This window comes from Scyliorhinus torazame, chromosome 17 (assembly GCF_047496885.1).
Source record: "Scyliorhinus torazame isolate Kashiwa2021f chromosome 17, sScyTor2.1, whole genome shotgun sequence".
NCBI lineage: Eukaryota > Metazoa > Chordata > Chondrichthyes > Carcharhiniformes > Scyliorhinidae > Scyliorhinus > Scyliorhinus torazame.
The window spans coordinates 156,582,901-156,600,127 of record NC_092723.1 but is presented as its reverse complement, the minus strand read 5'-3'; the positions used below and the strand labels follow the sequence as shown (position 1 = coordinate 156,600,127).

Sequence of the window (17,227 nt, the reverse complement as noted above, 5' to 3'; positions counted from 1 at the left end):
GAAAGGGTTGGCCCACTGAAGGATAGGCAAGGGAATCTATGTGTGGAGCCAGAGGAAATGGGTGAGGTACTAAATGAATACTTTGCATCAGTATTCACCAAAGAGAAGGAATTGGTAGATGTTGAGTCTGGAGAAGGGGGTGTAGATAGCCTGGGTCACATTGTGATCCAAAAAGACGAGGTGTTGGGTGTCTTAAAAAATATTAAGGTAGATAAGTCCCCAGGGCCTGATGGGATCTACCCCAGAATACTGAAGGAGGCTGGAGAGGAAATTGCTGAGGCCTTGACAGAAATCTTTGGATCCTCGCTGTCTTCAGGGGATGTCCCGGAGGACTGGAGAATAGCCAATGTTGTTCCTCTGTTTAAGAAGGGTAGCAAGGATAATCCCGGGAACTACAGGCCGGTGAGCCTTACTTCAGTGGTAGGGAAATTACTGGAGAGAATTCTTCGAGACAGGATCTACTCCCATTTGGAAGCAAATGGACGTATTAGTGAGAGGCAGCACGGTTTTGTGAAGGGGAGGTCGTGTCTCACTAACTTGATAGAGTTTTTCGAGGAGGTCACTAAGATGATTGATGCAGGTAGGGCAGTAGATGTTGTCTATATGGACTTCAGTAAGGCCTTTGACAAGGTCCCTCATGGTAGACTAGTACAAAAGGTGAAGTCACACGGGATCAGGGGTGAGCTGGCAAGGTGGATACAGAACTGGCTAGGCCATAGAAAGCAGAGAGTAGCAATGGAGGGATGCTTTTCTAATTGGAGGGCTGTGACCAGTGGTGTTCCACAGGGATCAGTGCTGGGACCTTTGCTCTTTGTAGTATATATAAATGATTTGGAGGAAAATGTAACTGGTCTGATTAGTAAGTTTGCAGATGACACAAAGGTTGGTGGAATTGCGGATAGCGATGAGGACTGTCGGAGGATACAGCAGGATTTAGATTGTCTGGAGACTTGGGCGGAGAGATGGCAGATGGAGTTTAATCCGGACAAATGTGAGGTAATGCATTTTTGAAGGTCTAATGCAGGTAGGGAATATACAGTGAATGGTAGAACCCTCAAGAGTATTGAAAGTCAAAGAGATCTAGGAGTACAGGTCCACAGGTCATTGAAAGGGGCAACACAGGTGGAGAAGGTAGTCAAGAAGGCATACGGCATGCTTGCCTTCATTGGCCGGGGCATTGAGTATAAGAATTGGCAAGTCATGTTGCAGCTGTATAGAACCTTAGTTAGGCCACACTTGGAGTATAGTGTTCAATTCTGGTCGCCACACTACCAGAAGGATGTGGAGGCTTTAGAGAGGGTGCAGAAGAGATTTACCAGAATGTTGCCTGGTATGGAGGGCATTAGCTATGAGGAGCGATTGAATAAACTCGGTTTGTTCTCACTGGAACGAAGGAGGTTGAGGGGAGACCTGATAGAGGTATACAAAATTATGAGGGGCATAGACAGAGTGGATAGTCAGAGGCTTTTCCCCAGGGTAGAGGGGTCAATTACTAGGGGGCATAGGTTTAAGGTGAGAGGGGCAAGGTTTAGAGTAGATGTACGAGGCAGGTTTTTTACGCAGAGGGTAGTGGGTGCCTGGAACTCGCTACCGGAGGAGGTGGTGAAAGCAGGGACGATAGGGACATTTAAGGGGCATCTTGACAAATATATGAATAGGATGGGAATAGAAGGATACGGACCCAGGAAGTGTAGAAGATTGTAGTTTAGTCGGGCAGCATGGTCGGCACGGGCTTGGAGGGCCGAGGGGCCTGTTCCTGTGCTGTACATTTCTTTGTTCTTTGTTCTTTGAGTACCCCAGGTTGATGGGTTGGGTCTTGATGGATAAGGTCCTGAGGTCCTGGCTGATGATACCAGTGCAGAGGCCAGAGGCCAAGGCAGAGACCCGGTATAACGAGGTCCATGCTGCCACCCTTGCTGCCATTGAGCGGTTCATTGGACTACTGAAAATGCGGTTCCAATGACTGGGGTGCTCTGGTGGTGCCCTGCAGGACATCACCAGAGGGTCTCCTACTTTGTGGTGGTCTGCTGTGCCCTCCACAACCTGGCACAGCTGTGGGGCAACGTGCTGATGGAGGAGGGACATGCAACCTCATCTGAGGAGGAACCAGACCAGGAGGGGCTGCTGGCAGATGAGCCCAGGGGTGGATCCGCAGAAGCAGCCAGAGGAAGGAAGACAGGCGGCAGCGAGTGTCCACCATGCCCAGAGTGCCTGGGAGACCCTTATCCTCATCTGCTTCTCATAGGACGAGGCTTGTCCGTCAGCTCACCCCCTGCCCTCCCGCCCCAACTCCCCCCTCAATGACCCCTTCCCCCTATTGGCCATCCTATTCCCTGACCCTTTCATACACTCCTCCTCCCCGATTACCCTGTTTCCCCCCTCCCAGGGTCTGTGTGACATCACTCCAGGGTGTTGGGCCTGTGTTGGCACTGTCAGTGGGTCACGATACAAGGCAGGAAGGTGATGATAACCCACTGTGAGGTAAGCTCTGGTGCTCCTCAGTCTATCCCAAAGTCTGACTCCTGCCTTTCTGCTGACAGCACGTTCACACCCATCAGCTTCATGGGGTCTTCATCCGGGCTCTTGCTGCAGGACCGCTGTGCCCAAGGGGGTAGGGGGAGCAGAGGACAGCTGGGGATGCGGGCAGGCACGCTGTGAAGAATGATGTGCAGAGTTCATAGTTCATCGAATTTACAGTGCAGAAGGAGGCCATTCGGCCCATCGAGTCTGCACCGGCTCTTGGAAAGAGCACCCTACGCAAGGTCAGAGGCTTCACATGTATCAGGGTAATGTGTTTTAATGGTGAACATTCAAAACCACCATTGTCCTCGCTACAGATGGTGTTCCCTAACCCCAGTGCCCACTCAGGGATCCTCAATCTTCTTCATCTTCCGTGCTCTGCTGCTACATCTCGGTGTATCCCCAGGATGCACATCCGAGGTGGAGGCAGCCTGCTGCTTTTCGCACCCTGTGGCCACTGGTGCCTTTGGTGGGTGTCCTCTTGAGGGGCTTGGAGCCGGAGGGCCCTGGACAACTTACCGGTGTCACTAGCATCGCTGTGCCAACCTGTAATGCCCGCTGACCTTGAGAAGCGCAGGTGTCCGGAGGGGGGGAATTCGGGTGAGGTGGAGACCACCGTTGCCGCCCTGGTGGGAGACATTGGATCAGCCTCCAGTGCTGCCTCCTCCAAAACAGTGCTCATGGGGCACTACGGGCCTCCAGGGACAGAGGGGCAGCTGGAGCGAGCTCCAGAGGCCTCTGTGTCATTCGGCTCTACCGGACCTGGCTCCCCCCCCCCTGTTGTCTGCTCCATGGCTTTGACGCCCTCGGCGAGACTCCTCAGTGATTGGGACATGCTCCGGGGAGCTTTGGCAATGCCCACCTGTGTCTGCGCAATAGTCTGGAGTGCCTCGCATTGTCCACCTGCATCTGGGCCTCAGCAACTGGGACTTGATGTCAAGGCCCTCAGCCATGGTCGATGCTGACTGAGAACCATCACTCATGATGCTGACTTTGTGCTGCAGGCTTTCCCCAGCAGTCACCATCCTCTGTGCCACGCATTGTTGGCACCATCTCCTGCGCCCGTAGCCTTTGGGACTCCTCCAACCAGCTGTTCACTCGCCGGTCTGTCATTGGTATCCTTTCCTGAATCTTACGGCTGCACCCTAGCATCTGCATCAGCTCTGGGATAACCGTGCCCAGAGACTCGGCATCCGTCTGGGACTCAGCTGAGTCCTGGGATCCAGCAGACCTCCGACTACTGACTCCCATGGATGTTCCTGCCCCCACCTGATGTGCATCAGCAGCTGTGTGATGCTCACCAGATTGTGCCCTAGATGTCGTTGATCAAAGTGTGTGTCTCTGTGCTGGTGGAGGGTGGGCATGATAGCTCATGACCACCTCGTGGTGGTCTTCTTGGCGCTCCCCTCTGAGGTGTTCTGTTAGGTGTTGGGGGGGGGGGGGGGGGGGGGGGGGGAGGAGGGTGATCCTGGATGGCCTGGACCCGCCAGGTGGAGATCCTGTGAGAGAATGGACATGTGGTCAGTGAGAGGGAAGGATTATTCTGTCTGACATGAACAAGTTGCTTGAGACAGGTCATCTGGGTGAAGGGATGGTGGATCCTCACCTCTGCTGAGCAAGCCAACCTCTCTATCAGTGACTGCCCTCTCCTCAGCCAGCCTTTGATCTCCAGGCCCGTTCCTCCTAGCGGGTGAGGACTGTCCGGAACCTTGCGTCCCGTCTGGGCCTTTCCCAGTTATGGTCCAACTTCTCTTGCAGGGACAGAGAGTGGGCATTGTGAGCCACATGCTTGATGCATCGGGGGAGGGGGGTCTATGGCATGTGGCATGAGGGCACTGCTCCTGGGCATGGATTGTGCTGGTGGGTGGCAGGATATGCTGGGGCACAAGCACGGTGATATGCTGTGGGGGAGGGGTGCAAGGTGCCAGCTGCCGACTTGATGGGGTAGGGGTGGCAGAGGAAGCGGGACTGATGCCAGGAGGCCAGTGGATGTTGCTGGTCTTCTTCCAGCATTATACGGCAGCCCTCCTGGCCACACTGCCTGAACTGATGACCGCTGCCATTGCCTCCCTGGGGCATTGGCGGTCCTGTTGCTGGTTCTCTGAACCTCTCAGGGAAACAGGGTGTCCCATCTCACCTCCTCGGCACCCAGCAGCCTGGCGAGGTTGGCATCGCCGAAGAGTGGAGCAGGTCTGTGTGGTGCCATGGTCCTCTGCTACCTGGGAGCTAGCTCGGAGGGAGCGTTTATGGGCAGCTCCCTCTTGTTAACAGGAACTGCTGGGTGCGGTTCCAGCAAATGAGCTGGCAGGACAGCCAGCTGCGCCATGAGGGCAGAAGGGTGGCACAGTGGTTCGCACTATGGCTTAACAGCACCAGGGTCTCAGGTTCGATTCCCGGCTTGGGTCACTGTCTGTGCGGAGTCTGCACGTTCTCCCTGTGTCTGCGTGGGTTTCCTCCGGGTGCTCCGGTTTCCTCCCACAAGTCCCGAAAGACGTGCGGTTAGGTAATTTGGACATTCTGAATTCTCCCTCTGTCTACCTGAACAGGCGCCGGAATGTGGCGACTAGGGGCTTTTCACAGTAACTTCATTTCAGTGTTAATGTAAGCCTACTTGTGACAATAAAGATTACTATTATTAAAAAAGCTCGTGGGGGATAATTTCTGGCAGTAAGTGCTGTTAAATAGGGGCCGTGGTCTCGCCGGCTGGGCCGTCCAGACATATCCGGGAAGGCACACCTAATATGACACTTGGAACTTTTCCCTTTAAATCGCACCCACTGAGTCAGTGCTGTCAGGAGGGGAGGGAGAGAAAACTGGGCCAAGGTAAAGAGCTGGTTAAAACAAATGAAAATCTCCTAAAATGCTGAAACTGTTAATGGAGTTGATTGAATCGGTTACTGGTTGAGGAATGTGCTGAATTTCAAATACTCTGGACGAACCTGGCTGACGCAAAGAATAGAAATATGTCATGTCCTCAGAGATTGTAAGTGAAGTGGAGAAGGAGAGAGACAGATGGAAGAGCTCCAGCTCACGCCACGGAATCTCACCTGACCTGCTTTTTTGGTGGTAAGTGGTCAATGTGAAGTTGTCATCCCTGCATTTGACCGAAGGTAAAATCTGTTTCCTCTGCTGCACCCCCCAACCCCTCCGAACTGTATTTTTCTTGTGGTCCCATGTTGTGTGGACACTATTGTTCCCTGCTCAATGGACAAAAAAAGATTATCTGGCATTGAGCTTCATGTAGGCTGTGGTGGAAGCACACTGTCTTTCAGTGGTCAGTGTGTGACACACGCTTATACAAGAAGTTGGCATTGTTAAAAAACAATTGGACACTGAATCCCCCCCCATGGCTATGGGATCCTGGATTGGGACCTGATCACAGTCTTGTCTGGATAAGCTGCAGAGTTCCTGCTCCGTTTAGTTTCCAACCTGGGCTGTGCCAAGTAGGGAGGGAATTAAAATGCAGTGACTCCCACTGTGGTTGTGAAAAAGGAACTTGGGTCACTGTCTGTGCGGAGTCTGCACGTTCTCCCCGTGTCTGCGTGGGTTTCCTCCGGATGCTCCGGTTTCCTCCTACAAGTCCCGAAAGACATACTGTTAGGTGAATTGGACATTCTGAATTCTCCCTCTGTGTACCCGAACAGGGCGGAGTGCGGCGACTAGGGGATTTTCACAGTAACTTCATTGCAGTGCTAATGTAAGGCTACTTGTGACACTAATAAATATTATTATTATTATAAATGCAAGTTTGTCTTCTCAGACTGGAGGAAGTAGGTTGCAAGTGTTGGGTGACAGAATAGGACCAGATTGTGAATTTGGATGGTAACTCGCAATCTCACTCCATTCTCATCAGGGACCAGGGTTCATTCTAACAGTGAGTGATTGTGCAGAAAGGGGGGGGGGGGGGGGGCTGTCTCATCAGCCGTCCATTGTAAATCAGCCTTGAATTTCCTACCATTGCCTTCCCAAAGCAAAATGTAATCGGGGATGGTGTATAATGGGCGGCTGAAGGCTGTAGTCCAAAATTAAAATAACCACCAAGAAATTTCAAAGCTTTCTCCCCCCTGAATGACGTTGTTGCTGTGGTTGAAGGAGTTTGAATGAGGGGGGATTGAGATTTGCATCCACACTGCAGACAGGGATGTGTTAGTAACCCGGTGTTGTTGTTGTTTTTGGATCATTTTCAGTGCTAGGATGAATGTGTGTGGGACTGAGCAGGACCTGACTCGAAGCTTACACGGCATGGTGGGCGACACACACGACACGCAGGCGATGGCGGTGAGAAGTCTGTCCGCCTCGGAAGTTCACAAACATTATGATTTCATCCGAGAACTGGGCAAAGGGACGTATGGCAAGGTGGAGCTGGTCATTCACAAAATCGCAGGTAACCTCAGGCAAACTCAGCTGGAGACTGCTCGCTGCACATCTGTCTGGGCAGAGCTGCAGCTGTGAGTAAAAATGGTGTGATTCTAAAATAAACAGAGCCCTGAAGAAGTCAGACGGGCCTGAAGCATTTAAAGCCCTCTTTCTCTCCCCGCAGATGCTGACAGCCCCGCTGAGCTTTTCCAGCTGCCTCTCTGTTTTTGTTTCAGATTTCCAGCCTCTGAAGTGTTTTGCTTTAATTTGCTTTAATTGCAATGTGTTTCTAGCTGGGTCTCCTTTCCAGCTGTGCCTCCCTAGCAGGGGTGATCTTCAAGGGGCTAGAGTTGTCTCCAAAGTTTACCCTCCTTCAACTGGGGAGTGATGGGAGGGTCACTCAAAGGTGGGACTAAGGTAAGCAGCTTGGAGAGTGACAGGAGGGGAGGGTAAATTCTGTAAGTAAAGGAGGGAGTGAATGGGGTTGGGACTGGACGGGACAGGGAACACCATTTGGACTATTTGATGGGCGGTTCAGATTATTTCAGCGAGCAAACTAGCTGGAATGAGAGATTTATTCCCCGTTGAAGCCATGCCTACAAAGTGCCACTTTTTTGTTTCGTTTGAGTACAGAAATGGAACCAGAACCCTGGAGCAAACAGCAGCATGCAGGGATTGGACACTGCTTACTGCACTGTTGTAGTACCTGCCCTCACACACTCCTGTCTGCTTAGGAAGCACACCTTTCTGTGTTTGAATGTGTCTCTCTCTGCCTCTTTCACTATCGCACTTTGTTGTTTGTCTGCTTTCTATCCACTCTCTTAGAACACGTATTAAAATAGTGACTTTGTGTTGGGTATGTTTGGAGCTGGGCTGAATCGAAGTCCAAAGTGTATGTTCTGCAGCTTGTGTGGAGTAGCACCACTCACCTACCCCCTCCCAAGTCAGAGAGCAGAATATACGTAGAAGATGGAAGACCTGTGTCTTATGGTTGTATAGATAGGTTCTTGATTAATACGGGGATCAGGGGTTATGGAGAGAAGGCAGGAGAATGGGGACGAGAAAATGTCAGCCATGATTGAATTGCGGAGCAGACTCGATGGACCGAGTGACCTAATTCTGCTCCTATGTCTTATGGTGTTATGGGAGGGTTAGGTATGTTGGAGTGGGGCAGCACGGTGGCACAGTGAGTTAGCCCTGATGCCTCACGGCGCCGAGGTCCCAGGTTCGATCCCGGCTCTGGGTCACTGTCCGTGTGGAGTTTGCACATTCTCCCCGTGTTTGCGTGGGTTTCGCCCCCACAACCCAAAGATGTGCAGGGTAGGTGGATTGGCCACGCTAAATTGCCCCTTAATTGGAAAAAAAAATTAATTGGGTACACTAAATTTATAAAAAAGAAAGGTATGTTGGAGAGATATGGACATAGGAAGATGGGATTAATGTTGGGGGGTGGTCTGTGGGTGGGTTGAAGGATATGTTGAGGGCAGTGTGAGAAGGTGGGCTGATCTGTCTGTTTTGAGAGTGCAGTGTCCATGTGGACTGTATTTATGCACAGAGAGAGGTCAGGGAAGGGTCAGTATTCTGACCTACTAACTGGCCTTGGGTTTGAGTTTAAATGCCCAGGATATTCAGTGTTCTCAAACAGCAATCTGAGCTGAAACAACGTTAAAATCTCCTCTTGCTGCTCAGTTGTTGCTAAGCAACATGGTGCATTTCATAGAAAGCCAAGGAACGTAAATAAGTCAGCATTTGTCCAACGTCCAGTATCTCACTTACAAAGAGCTTGTGTTTAGTGCAATGGGGACCGCTCTCGGTTCTTTCACTACCTCTTCAGTGCCATTGTAAACGCTTTCGCCTTCACCTCTGCTGTTCACTGCCTCTCTTTAGTGTGGAGATGAATGCTCAACAATCCCAACAAAGAAAACTGGCAAGAGAGTTCTCTGTGAGCTTTTTAAAAAAAAACCCACAGCATCAGAGATTAGGACTGTACATTCAGAGCTCTCCGCTGTCGACTGTGTTATGAATTGGCTGATTCGACCGCTAATTTTAATTAGCCTATTTTTCACCAATGCAAAATGGACACTGTAACTAGGTCAGCAGCTTCCTCGCAGCCGTGACTGGAGTCTGAGGAGATGCTAGAGATTAACCCAAGTCACTCCATAAACTTTCCTCCCTTAACCCCACATCTTCAGCCACCTCACGTTAACTGTAACCCCACCAGAGCAATGCTCTCATCTGGAATAATTCAAGCATCTGAGTGGAAAAATGGCCCCCGACCAATGGCCAGACTCTGTGAGGCTTGGGCTTAATAAGGAGCAAAGAATTGATCATACAAACTGCGTGGAACGGAAGGAGGGAAAGCATAGAGGAGACGTGAGGCTTTTTAATAGGAGCTGCACAGAAACGTCGAGCCTCTCGAATTGGGTACTCTAAATTTATTTTTAAAAATCTCTCATACACCATTTGTAAAAAGAAACTTCACTCTATCCATAAACAGTAGGTAAAAAGAAACATGTATCACTCATGTCACCTCCTGCCTGTGTCCAGTGTGAAATGAGTGTGATCAACTGGGTGAACTGTGCCATGCCTGATGAAAGAGGAGCTGGTATCTGAGAGTGGGGCAGACTGTGATAGAGAGTTGGTATGGGAGAGAGGAAAAGAATGTGAGTTGTTATTTGACGGTGATGCACTATCAATTACCACAAAGACGAGAATAGTGGAACAATCGAGGCTTTATTGAGCAAAGATGTTGTGCCTCCTGTAGCTGGAACCAGAATAGCTGCAGCACAGAAGAACACACACATTTATATGCCGCCTACTGGGCGGAGCCAGCAGGCAGGGGTTTACCCTTGTACCTCTAATATACAAGGAGGTGCCTGGCGTATACTTGATTTACTGGCCGAACGTAATGTCCCTTCAGGAACTCCATTGCTTCGGAGTAAGTGTGCGCATCCCGGATGAGGGGAAAACTGTCAGGGCTCACCCGTGAATAGAGGATCTGGAGCTTCTGCGAGTCTGAGGGTTCTTCAGCGGCTGTCCTGAGGTAGCTTTCGAAGCAGGCTAGCCAGTGGTCAAAGGCGGATGTAGCGTTGACTGTTTGAGGGCTCAGCTGCAGGCGATCAGGCTTGATGCGGAGATCCATCGTTTAAATCTTGCTCAATAAATTGATGCACTATCAATTACCACAAAGCCGCGAATAGTGGAACAATCGAGGCTTTATTGAGCAAAGATGTTGTGCCTCCTGTAGCTGGAACCAGAATGGCTGCAGCACCGGCGAGCACACACATTTATACACCGCCTACTGGGTGGAGCCAGCAGGCAGGGATTTACCCATGTACCTCTACTATACGGGCAGTGCCGTAATACATATATAGTATTAGTGGTGACTACCACAGTCGGTTCAAGCCTCACTCCTGGGAATTGAGGGGTGCGATTTAACCACCACGTTGCACCTGGCGCAGATTTGGGCATGCCGGATAACTAGCAGGAAAGGCCAAAAGCGAGATTCCCGATGGGCAGCTCCCGATGGCGAATTCCAGATCTCACCCAAATATGGCAAGCATATAATTAACTCTAATTTGCATAAATTTCCATCACATTAGCGAGATTGAAGTCAAATGTAACGACCTCTCAGGAATTAACCGGCTCCCCAGCGAGAAATCATGTGGGTGTCGTTTAGTACTCCTGCTGAGGGGAACTGAGGTGAGCAGCCATACAGCAGCTCAAGGGCACAGGAGCTCCTGCCCCAGTGCTCGGGGGTGGGTGGTGAGGGACCCCTCAGGGGGCGTTGTGCTTGGTCGAGGGGATGCTAAAAGGTTCCAGGTCAGAGTCCGCCCCTGGGGCGGGGGGGGGGACGGGGATGGGGGCATGGTGAGTTGCTTTTTGTCCGTAAGGCCTTCAAGCCATCTTTAAATATTGTGGATACTCCTAACCGGGGCAACTCCAGCTGCTGCCTGTCTGTCTTACCAACACTTCCAGGACAGAGCCCTGTTCTTAGTTACATGCAAATGGTCACTTATACATAGATACATAGAACATACAGTGCAGAAGGAGGCCATTCGGCCCATCGAGGCTGCACCGACCCACTTAAGCAATCACTTCCACCCTATCCCCATAACCCCTCCTAACCTTTTTGGACACTAAGAGCAATTTAGCATGGCCAATCCACCTAACCCGCACGTCTTTGGACTGCGGGAGGAAACCGGAGCACTCGGAGGAAACCCACGCAGACACTGGGAGAACGTGCAGACTACACACAGACAGTGACCCAGCAGGGACCCACTTACTCCCTTTGACTGTGAGCAGCCTCTAGCTTCAGAGCTGAAGGGTATTGCTAATGAGGAATTAGCCTTGTTAGTCGTGAGAGCACTTCCCAGCTGCAGGTTGTGTTTGCTGCTGCTTAGCTGCAAATGCCTGGAGGTTGCTGTAGCTGAGAATTTGTTTGCTGCTTGCTACTGCCTTTTTTTGCTTGCCTGTTGCCGCTTCTCCTTGGGCTTACATGCTGCTTTCTGGATGAAGAGAAGGAAGAAGCAAGGTAGTTGTCTTTTGGTCTCTTTTACCTGGAGTGCAGCAAGGGGAGGATTTTTGTGAGCCTACTACTGGGCTGAGGATGCAGGAGGACTTGCTCGAAAAGTCTGTGGGTGTTTTTAAAGGTCTGTTTTGTGTGTTGACTGTGTATTTTGTTCTGGACCTGTGGGTCACTTGTTAATGCCCCCTGTGTTCCTGTGGCCCGGTCCTTGGACAGAGTGGCGATGAAAGATCAGATGCCGATACTGCAGGAGAGGAGTGAGGGCGGACCAGCTCGATTGCGCAGCCCGGAGCTTGCGCCGGGACACTTTCATGGACTGCCGGTGACTTTTTATGTTCAGTAGCCGTCTGCTGCTCCCATTGTGGGAGCCGTGTAGGTCGCTGGTGTTCCTTGTTTTCCTTGTTCCTGCCTATTTTGTGTTTTCTTGTAGTGCACCCTACCGATGCTGGTGTGACATGTTTTAATTGTGAACCATTGACATTTCTAATCCCCCAGCTACAGATCATGCACCACCCCCATGCCCAATCAGTGATCCTTAATTTTCTTGTTCTTTCTTGGCCTAGTGCTACATCTAGGTGTATCTCCAGGATGCACATCGGAGGTGGAGGCAGCCTGCTGCTTTTCGCACCCTGTGGCCTTTGCCCTTGGTGGATGTCCTCTGGAGGGCGGGGGGGGGGGGGGGGGCTCTGACCAACTTATCAGTGACAGTGGCTTCGCCATGCCACCCTGATTTGTTAGCTGCCCTTGAGATGCATCAGTCTCAGGATGGGGGATTCGGATGAACTGGAGACCACTGCCCTCTCCTTGGTGGCAGGCCCCAGGTTGGCCTCCAGCGCTTTCTTCTCCCTGATGGTCCGCGTAGGGCCCTAGGTGTCCCCATGGGATAAAGGGGCAGGAGGAGTGAGCTCCAGAAGCTTCTGAGTCACCTGGCTCTGCCAGTCCTGGTGCCTCCCCCATGTCTGCACCATGGTGCCGATGCCCTCAGCAATGCCCATCAGTGACTGGGCCATTCTCTGGGGTGCCTCTGCATTGTCCACCCGTGTCTGGGACACATCCCTCAGCGACTGGGGCATGATTCCAAGGCCCTCCACCATAGTCATCATAGATTGAACCTTGCCACTCATGATACTGACCTTGTTACTGCAGGCTTTCCACTGTGGTCGCCACACTAGCGGTGTTGGCCTTGGTGCCACACATTTTTGGCACCATCTCCTGCGGCCATAACCTTTGGGACTCCTCCAATCGGGTGTGCAGTCACTAGCATTCCCTCCTGAATCTCATGGCCAATACCTAGCATTTGCATCAGCTCTGGGAGAATCTTGTCCAGAGGCTCGGCATCTGATTGGGACTCAGCAGAGTCCTGGGATCCAGCAGACCTCCGACTGCTGACTCTCTTGAACGTTCCTGCCTCCACCTGACGTGCATCAGCAACTGTGTGGTGCTCACCAGATTGTGCCCCGAAGCCTGTCCACTAATGTTGCCCACCGAGGTGTGTATCTCTGCACTGGTGGAAGGTGGGGGTGATAGCTGTGATGTCTCGATGGTCGTCTACTCAGAGCTCTCCTCTGAGATGGCATCTTGGGTGGCAGGGGCTGTGAACGAGTTTGGATAGCCCAGCCCCAACAAATGGAGATCCTGCGAGAGAATGGAAATGTGATCAGTGAGAGGGGAAGATCATTTTATCGAACATGAACAACGTACTTGGGACAGGTCATCTGGGTGAAGGGACAGTGGATACTCACTAAGGGAGGTCATTGTGAGCCGGACACTTGATGGATCAGCGGGGACTAAAGCAGGTGGCTTGTGTGGGTTGGTGGGTGGCAGGGGGTGCTGAGGAACAAGCAAGAAGATCAGATGTGGGGAGGATGCGAGGTGGCAGCCAGTGATTTGTTGGAGGGGGAGTTGGGAATTTGAGGGGTAGCAGGCGGAACTGATGTCAGGAGCGAGGTGGTAACTTATCCTTGCAGCTAGGTGGAGATCATTGGTCTTCCAACATTGGACGCTGGGCCTCCTGCTCATGCTGCCTGCACTAACAGCTGCTGCCATTGCCTCCCAGGTGGTATTGGTGGTCCTGCTGCTGACCCTATGACCTCCGGGGAACAGGATGCTCCATCTCTCGTTCACAGCGTCGGAAGCCAGTCCATGTCAGCATCCCCAAAGCAAGGAGCAGGTCTGCAAACTGCAATGCTTGTGTGTTGAGTGGGAGGGAGCGTTTGAAAGCAGCTCCCCCTTGTTAGCAGCGAGACGCTGAGGTGCGAGTCTGGCAAATCAGACGGCGAGACAGCCAATAATGGCGAGACAATCATGTGGGCTCATTTTCAGCACTAAGTGCTGTTAAATACGGGCTGCGATCTTGCCAATGTGCTTGTCAAGAAACACCCGGCCAGTCACGCCCAAAATGACATTTAGAAATGTTTCCGTTAAATTGCGCCCCCTGTTTGACATTGCCACAAAGTACCAAGGGAGATGGAGCATCAAACGTTTAGTGTAAGCTTTAACTGGATTCACAAGATCCTTTGGCATTATTTAAATAGCAAGGCGTTTGCCTGGCGTCTTGGCCAAAATTTCCCCCTCCACAAATGTAACTGAAAAATATACTAACTCCTCAACTGCTGTTTGCAGGATGCTGTTGGTGTGGATTGGCTGCCCTATTTCTCCCCACATGACAGTTACTGCAACCTCAAAATAAGTCGTTTTGTAAAGTGTTGATAATGTTACTTGTTTGTGGTTCCAGTATTAATAGCATATTGTTGGTTCTCCTTGTCGAATCTAGTATTTTGTGAAATGTAAGTGGGTGTATATTGTGATTCCTGAGGTTGGGATTCCCCTGGGGATATGCAGTGTGCAACCTGCACGCACTTGCTGTGCAAATTGCCAGTTACTGCATTCTCTTTTAACCTCCGCTACTGCAGAACGTGTTGGCAGCCTCTTGCTGCACATCTCCACCTTGAGGCTTTGGGTTTTGTTGTAACTTAGTGTCATGGACAATCAGTTCTCTTTACTCCCTTCACAGTCCCTCATCATTGCTGCTGGGGCACACGCCCTGTTCTTATTTACTGCATTTTTCCCTCCTCTCTCTCTGCAGGAACTAAAATGGCGTTAAAGTTTTTGAACAAAAATAAAACAAAGCTGAAGAATTTCTTGAGAGAGTATAGTGTCACGAACAACCTCTCCTCCAACCCGTTCATCATCAAGGTCTTTGACATTGTCTTTGAGACTGAAGACTGCTATGTGTTTGGTCAGGAGTATGCTCCAGGAGGAGATTTGTTCGACATCATCCCTCCCCAGGTGAGGGGCTAGCAATTTCCAGAATCCTTTCGAGAAAGAAAATAGAAGTTTTTAAAAAAAAGTTATAGGTGGTTCATATCAGGTGCAGGTTTGTAATCCTTTGGGCGTAGGTTGGGGTTGTGAGCAACAGTTACTATTGTTTTTGGGATGTGGGAATCACTGGCATTTGTTGCCCACCCCCAATTGCCCTTGAACTGTGACTCAATCACATTGCTGTACGTCTGGAGTCACATGTAGGGTTCCTTCCTAGTTGCAGATCTCCTTCCCTGAAGGGCATTAGGGAACCAGATGGATTTTTATTACAACCTACAATGGTTTCACAGTCAGCATTACTGAGACTAGCTTTTCAATTGCAGATTATGAATTGAATTTAAATTCCACCAGCTGCTACAGAACAGAACATTTAGCCTGGACCTCGAGATTAATAATCCAGTGACATTACCCGTATGCCACTACTCCACCTTTGTTAAGGATATTTTACTTGAATATTCATCAGTAATAGAGTTTGCTCAGACCCGTGGATGAGGGTATGTGATGCTGGGGCTGCTGTTTTGGTATAACTGTGCATGCCATTTACACTGTATTGTTAACTCAAGTGGTGGTATGTTGGACCTCACTGAGAGGCCCTGATAGAACCTTAGTGTTCCCGTAATATGAATCCATCTCTTTGGATTCTGTATCTTGGCCTTGATTCTCATTCACCCAGTAGGTGAGGCTTTCACATCTGTATCAGCATATTAATGATTTGGATGAGGGAAGTGAATATATATTGTCAAGTTTGCAGATGACACAAAAATAGGCCTGAACGCAGGTGGTGAAGATAACGCAAAGAGTCTACAGAGGGATATAGACAAGTTAAGTGAGTGGGTAAAAACTTGGCAGATGGAATATAATGAAGGAAAATGTGAAGGGTTTTTAAAATATAAATTTAGAGTACCCAATTATTTTTATTATCCAATTAAGGGGCAATTTAGCGTGGCCAATCCACCTAACCTGCACATCTTTGGGTTGTGGGGGTAAAACCCACGCAGACATGGGGAGAATGTGCAAACTCCACACGGACAGTGACCCAGGGCCGGGATTCGAACCCGGGTCTTCAACGCCGCAGTCCCAGAGCTATCCACTGCGCCACCTGCCGCCCCGGAAAATGTGAAGTTTTGCACTTTAGTAGGAAGTATAAAGGAGCTGAATACTATCTAAATGGAGAAAAACTGCAGCACGGCATGGTGGTGCAGCTGCTTACGACGCTGACGACCCAAGTTGAATCCCGGCCCTGGGTCACTGTCTGTGTGGAGTTCGCACATTCTCCCCGTGTTTGTGTGGGTTTAACACCACAACTCAAAAGATGTGCAGGGTGGGTGGATTGGCCACACTCAATTGCCCCTTAATTGGAAAAAAATAATTGGGTACTCTAAATTTATTTAAGAAAAAGAAAAACTGCAGCACCGCGGGATCTGGGAGTCCTCGTGCATAAATCACAAGCTAGCATACAAGTTCAGCAGATAATAGGCAAGCCAGATGGAATGTTGGCCTTTATTTCTAAGCGAATGGAGTATAAAAATAGGAAAGTCTTGCTAAAAGTGTGCAAGGACTAGTTAGACCACACCTGGAATCCCAGAAACAGTTTTGGTCCCCTTATCTAAGGAAAGATATAATTGCATTGGAGAAGGTCTAGAGAAGGTTCACCAGGTTGAGCCCAGGTATGGGGGGATTTTCTTATGAGGGAGAGTCATAGAATCATACTGGACAGAAGAGGGCCTTTGGCTCATCAAGTCTGCACCGATAAAACTAAATCTACACTAATCCCAATTTCTAGCACTTGGCCCATAGCCTTGAATGTTATGACATTACAAGTGCTCATCCACTTTTTAAAAGTTGAGCGTTTTCCCGCCTCTACAACCCTCCCAGTGCATTCCAGATTCCCACCATCCTCTGGGTGAAAAATGAGTAGGTTGGGCTTGCATTCATGGGAGTTTAGGAGAGGCAACCTGATTGAGACATACAGGATTCTCAGGGGGCTTGACAGCATAGATGCTGCGAGATTGTTTCCCATTGTGGGAGAGTCCAGGACCAGAGGGCATAACCTCAGAGTAAGGGGTTTGCCATTTAAGACAGAGATAAGGAGGAACCTCTTCTCTCCAAGCGTAATGAATCATTACAGTTCATTACTGCAAAGAGCTGTGTGGCTGGGTCATCAAGTATGTTCAAGGCTGAGATAGACATACCTTTAATCAGTAAGGGAATCAAGGGTTATGTGGATACGGCAGGAAAGTGGAGTCGAGGATTATCACGTCAGATCAGTCATGATCTCATTGAATGGCAGAGCAGACTCAATATGCCAGATGGCCTACTTTTGCTCCTACATCTTATGGTCAATGCTTTGTGGAGTGGCTCCTTGTGATTGTAGCGCAGTCAGCTAGGACCATCCCACTGGATAAGTAGGACGGTGGTTTGTGTGAAGCAGGGTCAATAAAGGCACAGAATAACTTGCATTTCAGTCATTGTGGTGGTTGAGGGGGCACGAATTAACATGTG

The 17,227-nt window shown here is 50.1% G+C and overlaps 1 protein-coding gene across 1 annotated transcript in view; it reads left to right on the top strand.

Annotated features, from left to right (window-relative positions):
* Positions 1-17,227, top strand: part of sbk1 (SH3 domain binding kinase 1) — a 43,155-nt gene that overhangs the window by 11,420 nt on the left and 14,508 nt on the right. The window contains exons 2-3 of the mRNA XM_072481371.1: positions 6,708-6,904; positions 14,490-14,692. Coding sequence (XP_072337472.1) covers positions 6,715-6,904; positions 14,490-14,692 — 393 coding nt within the window. The 5' untranslated portion in view covers positions 6,708-6,714. The remainder of the gene's footprint in view (positions 1-6,707; positions 6,905-14,489; positions 14,693-17,227) is intronic.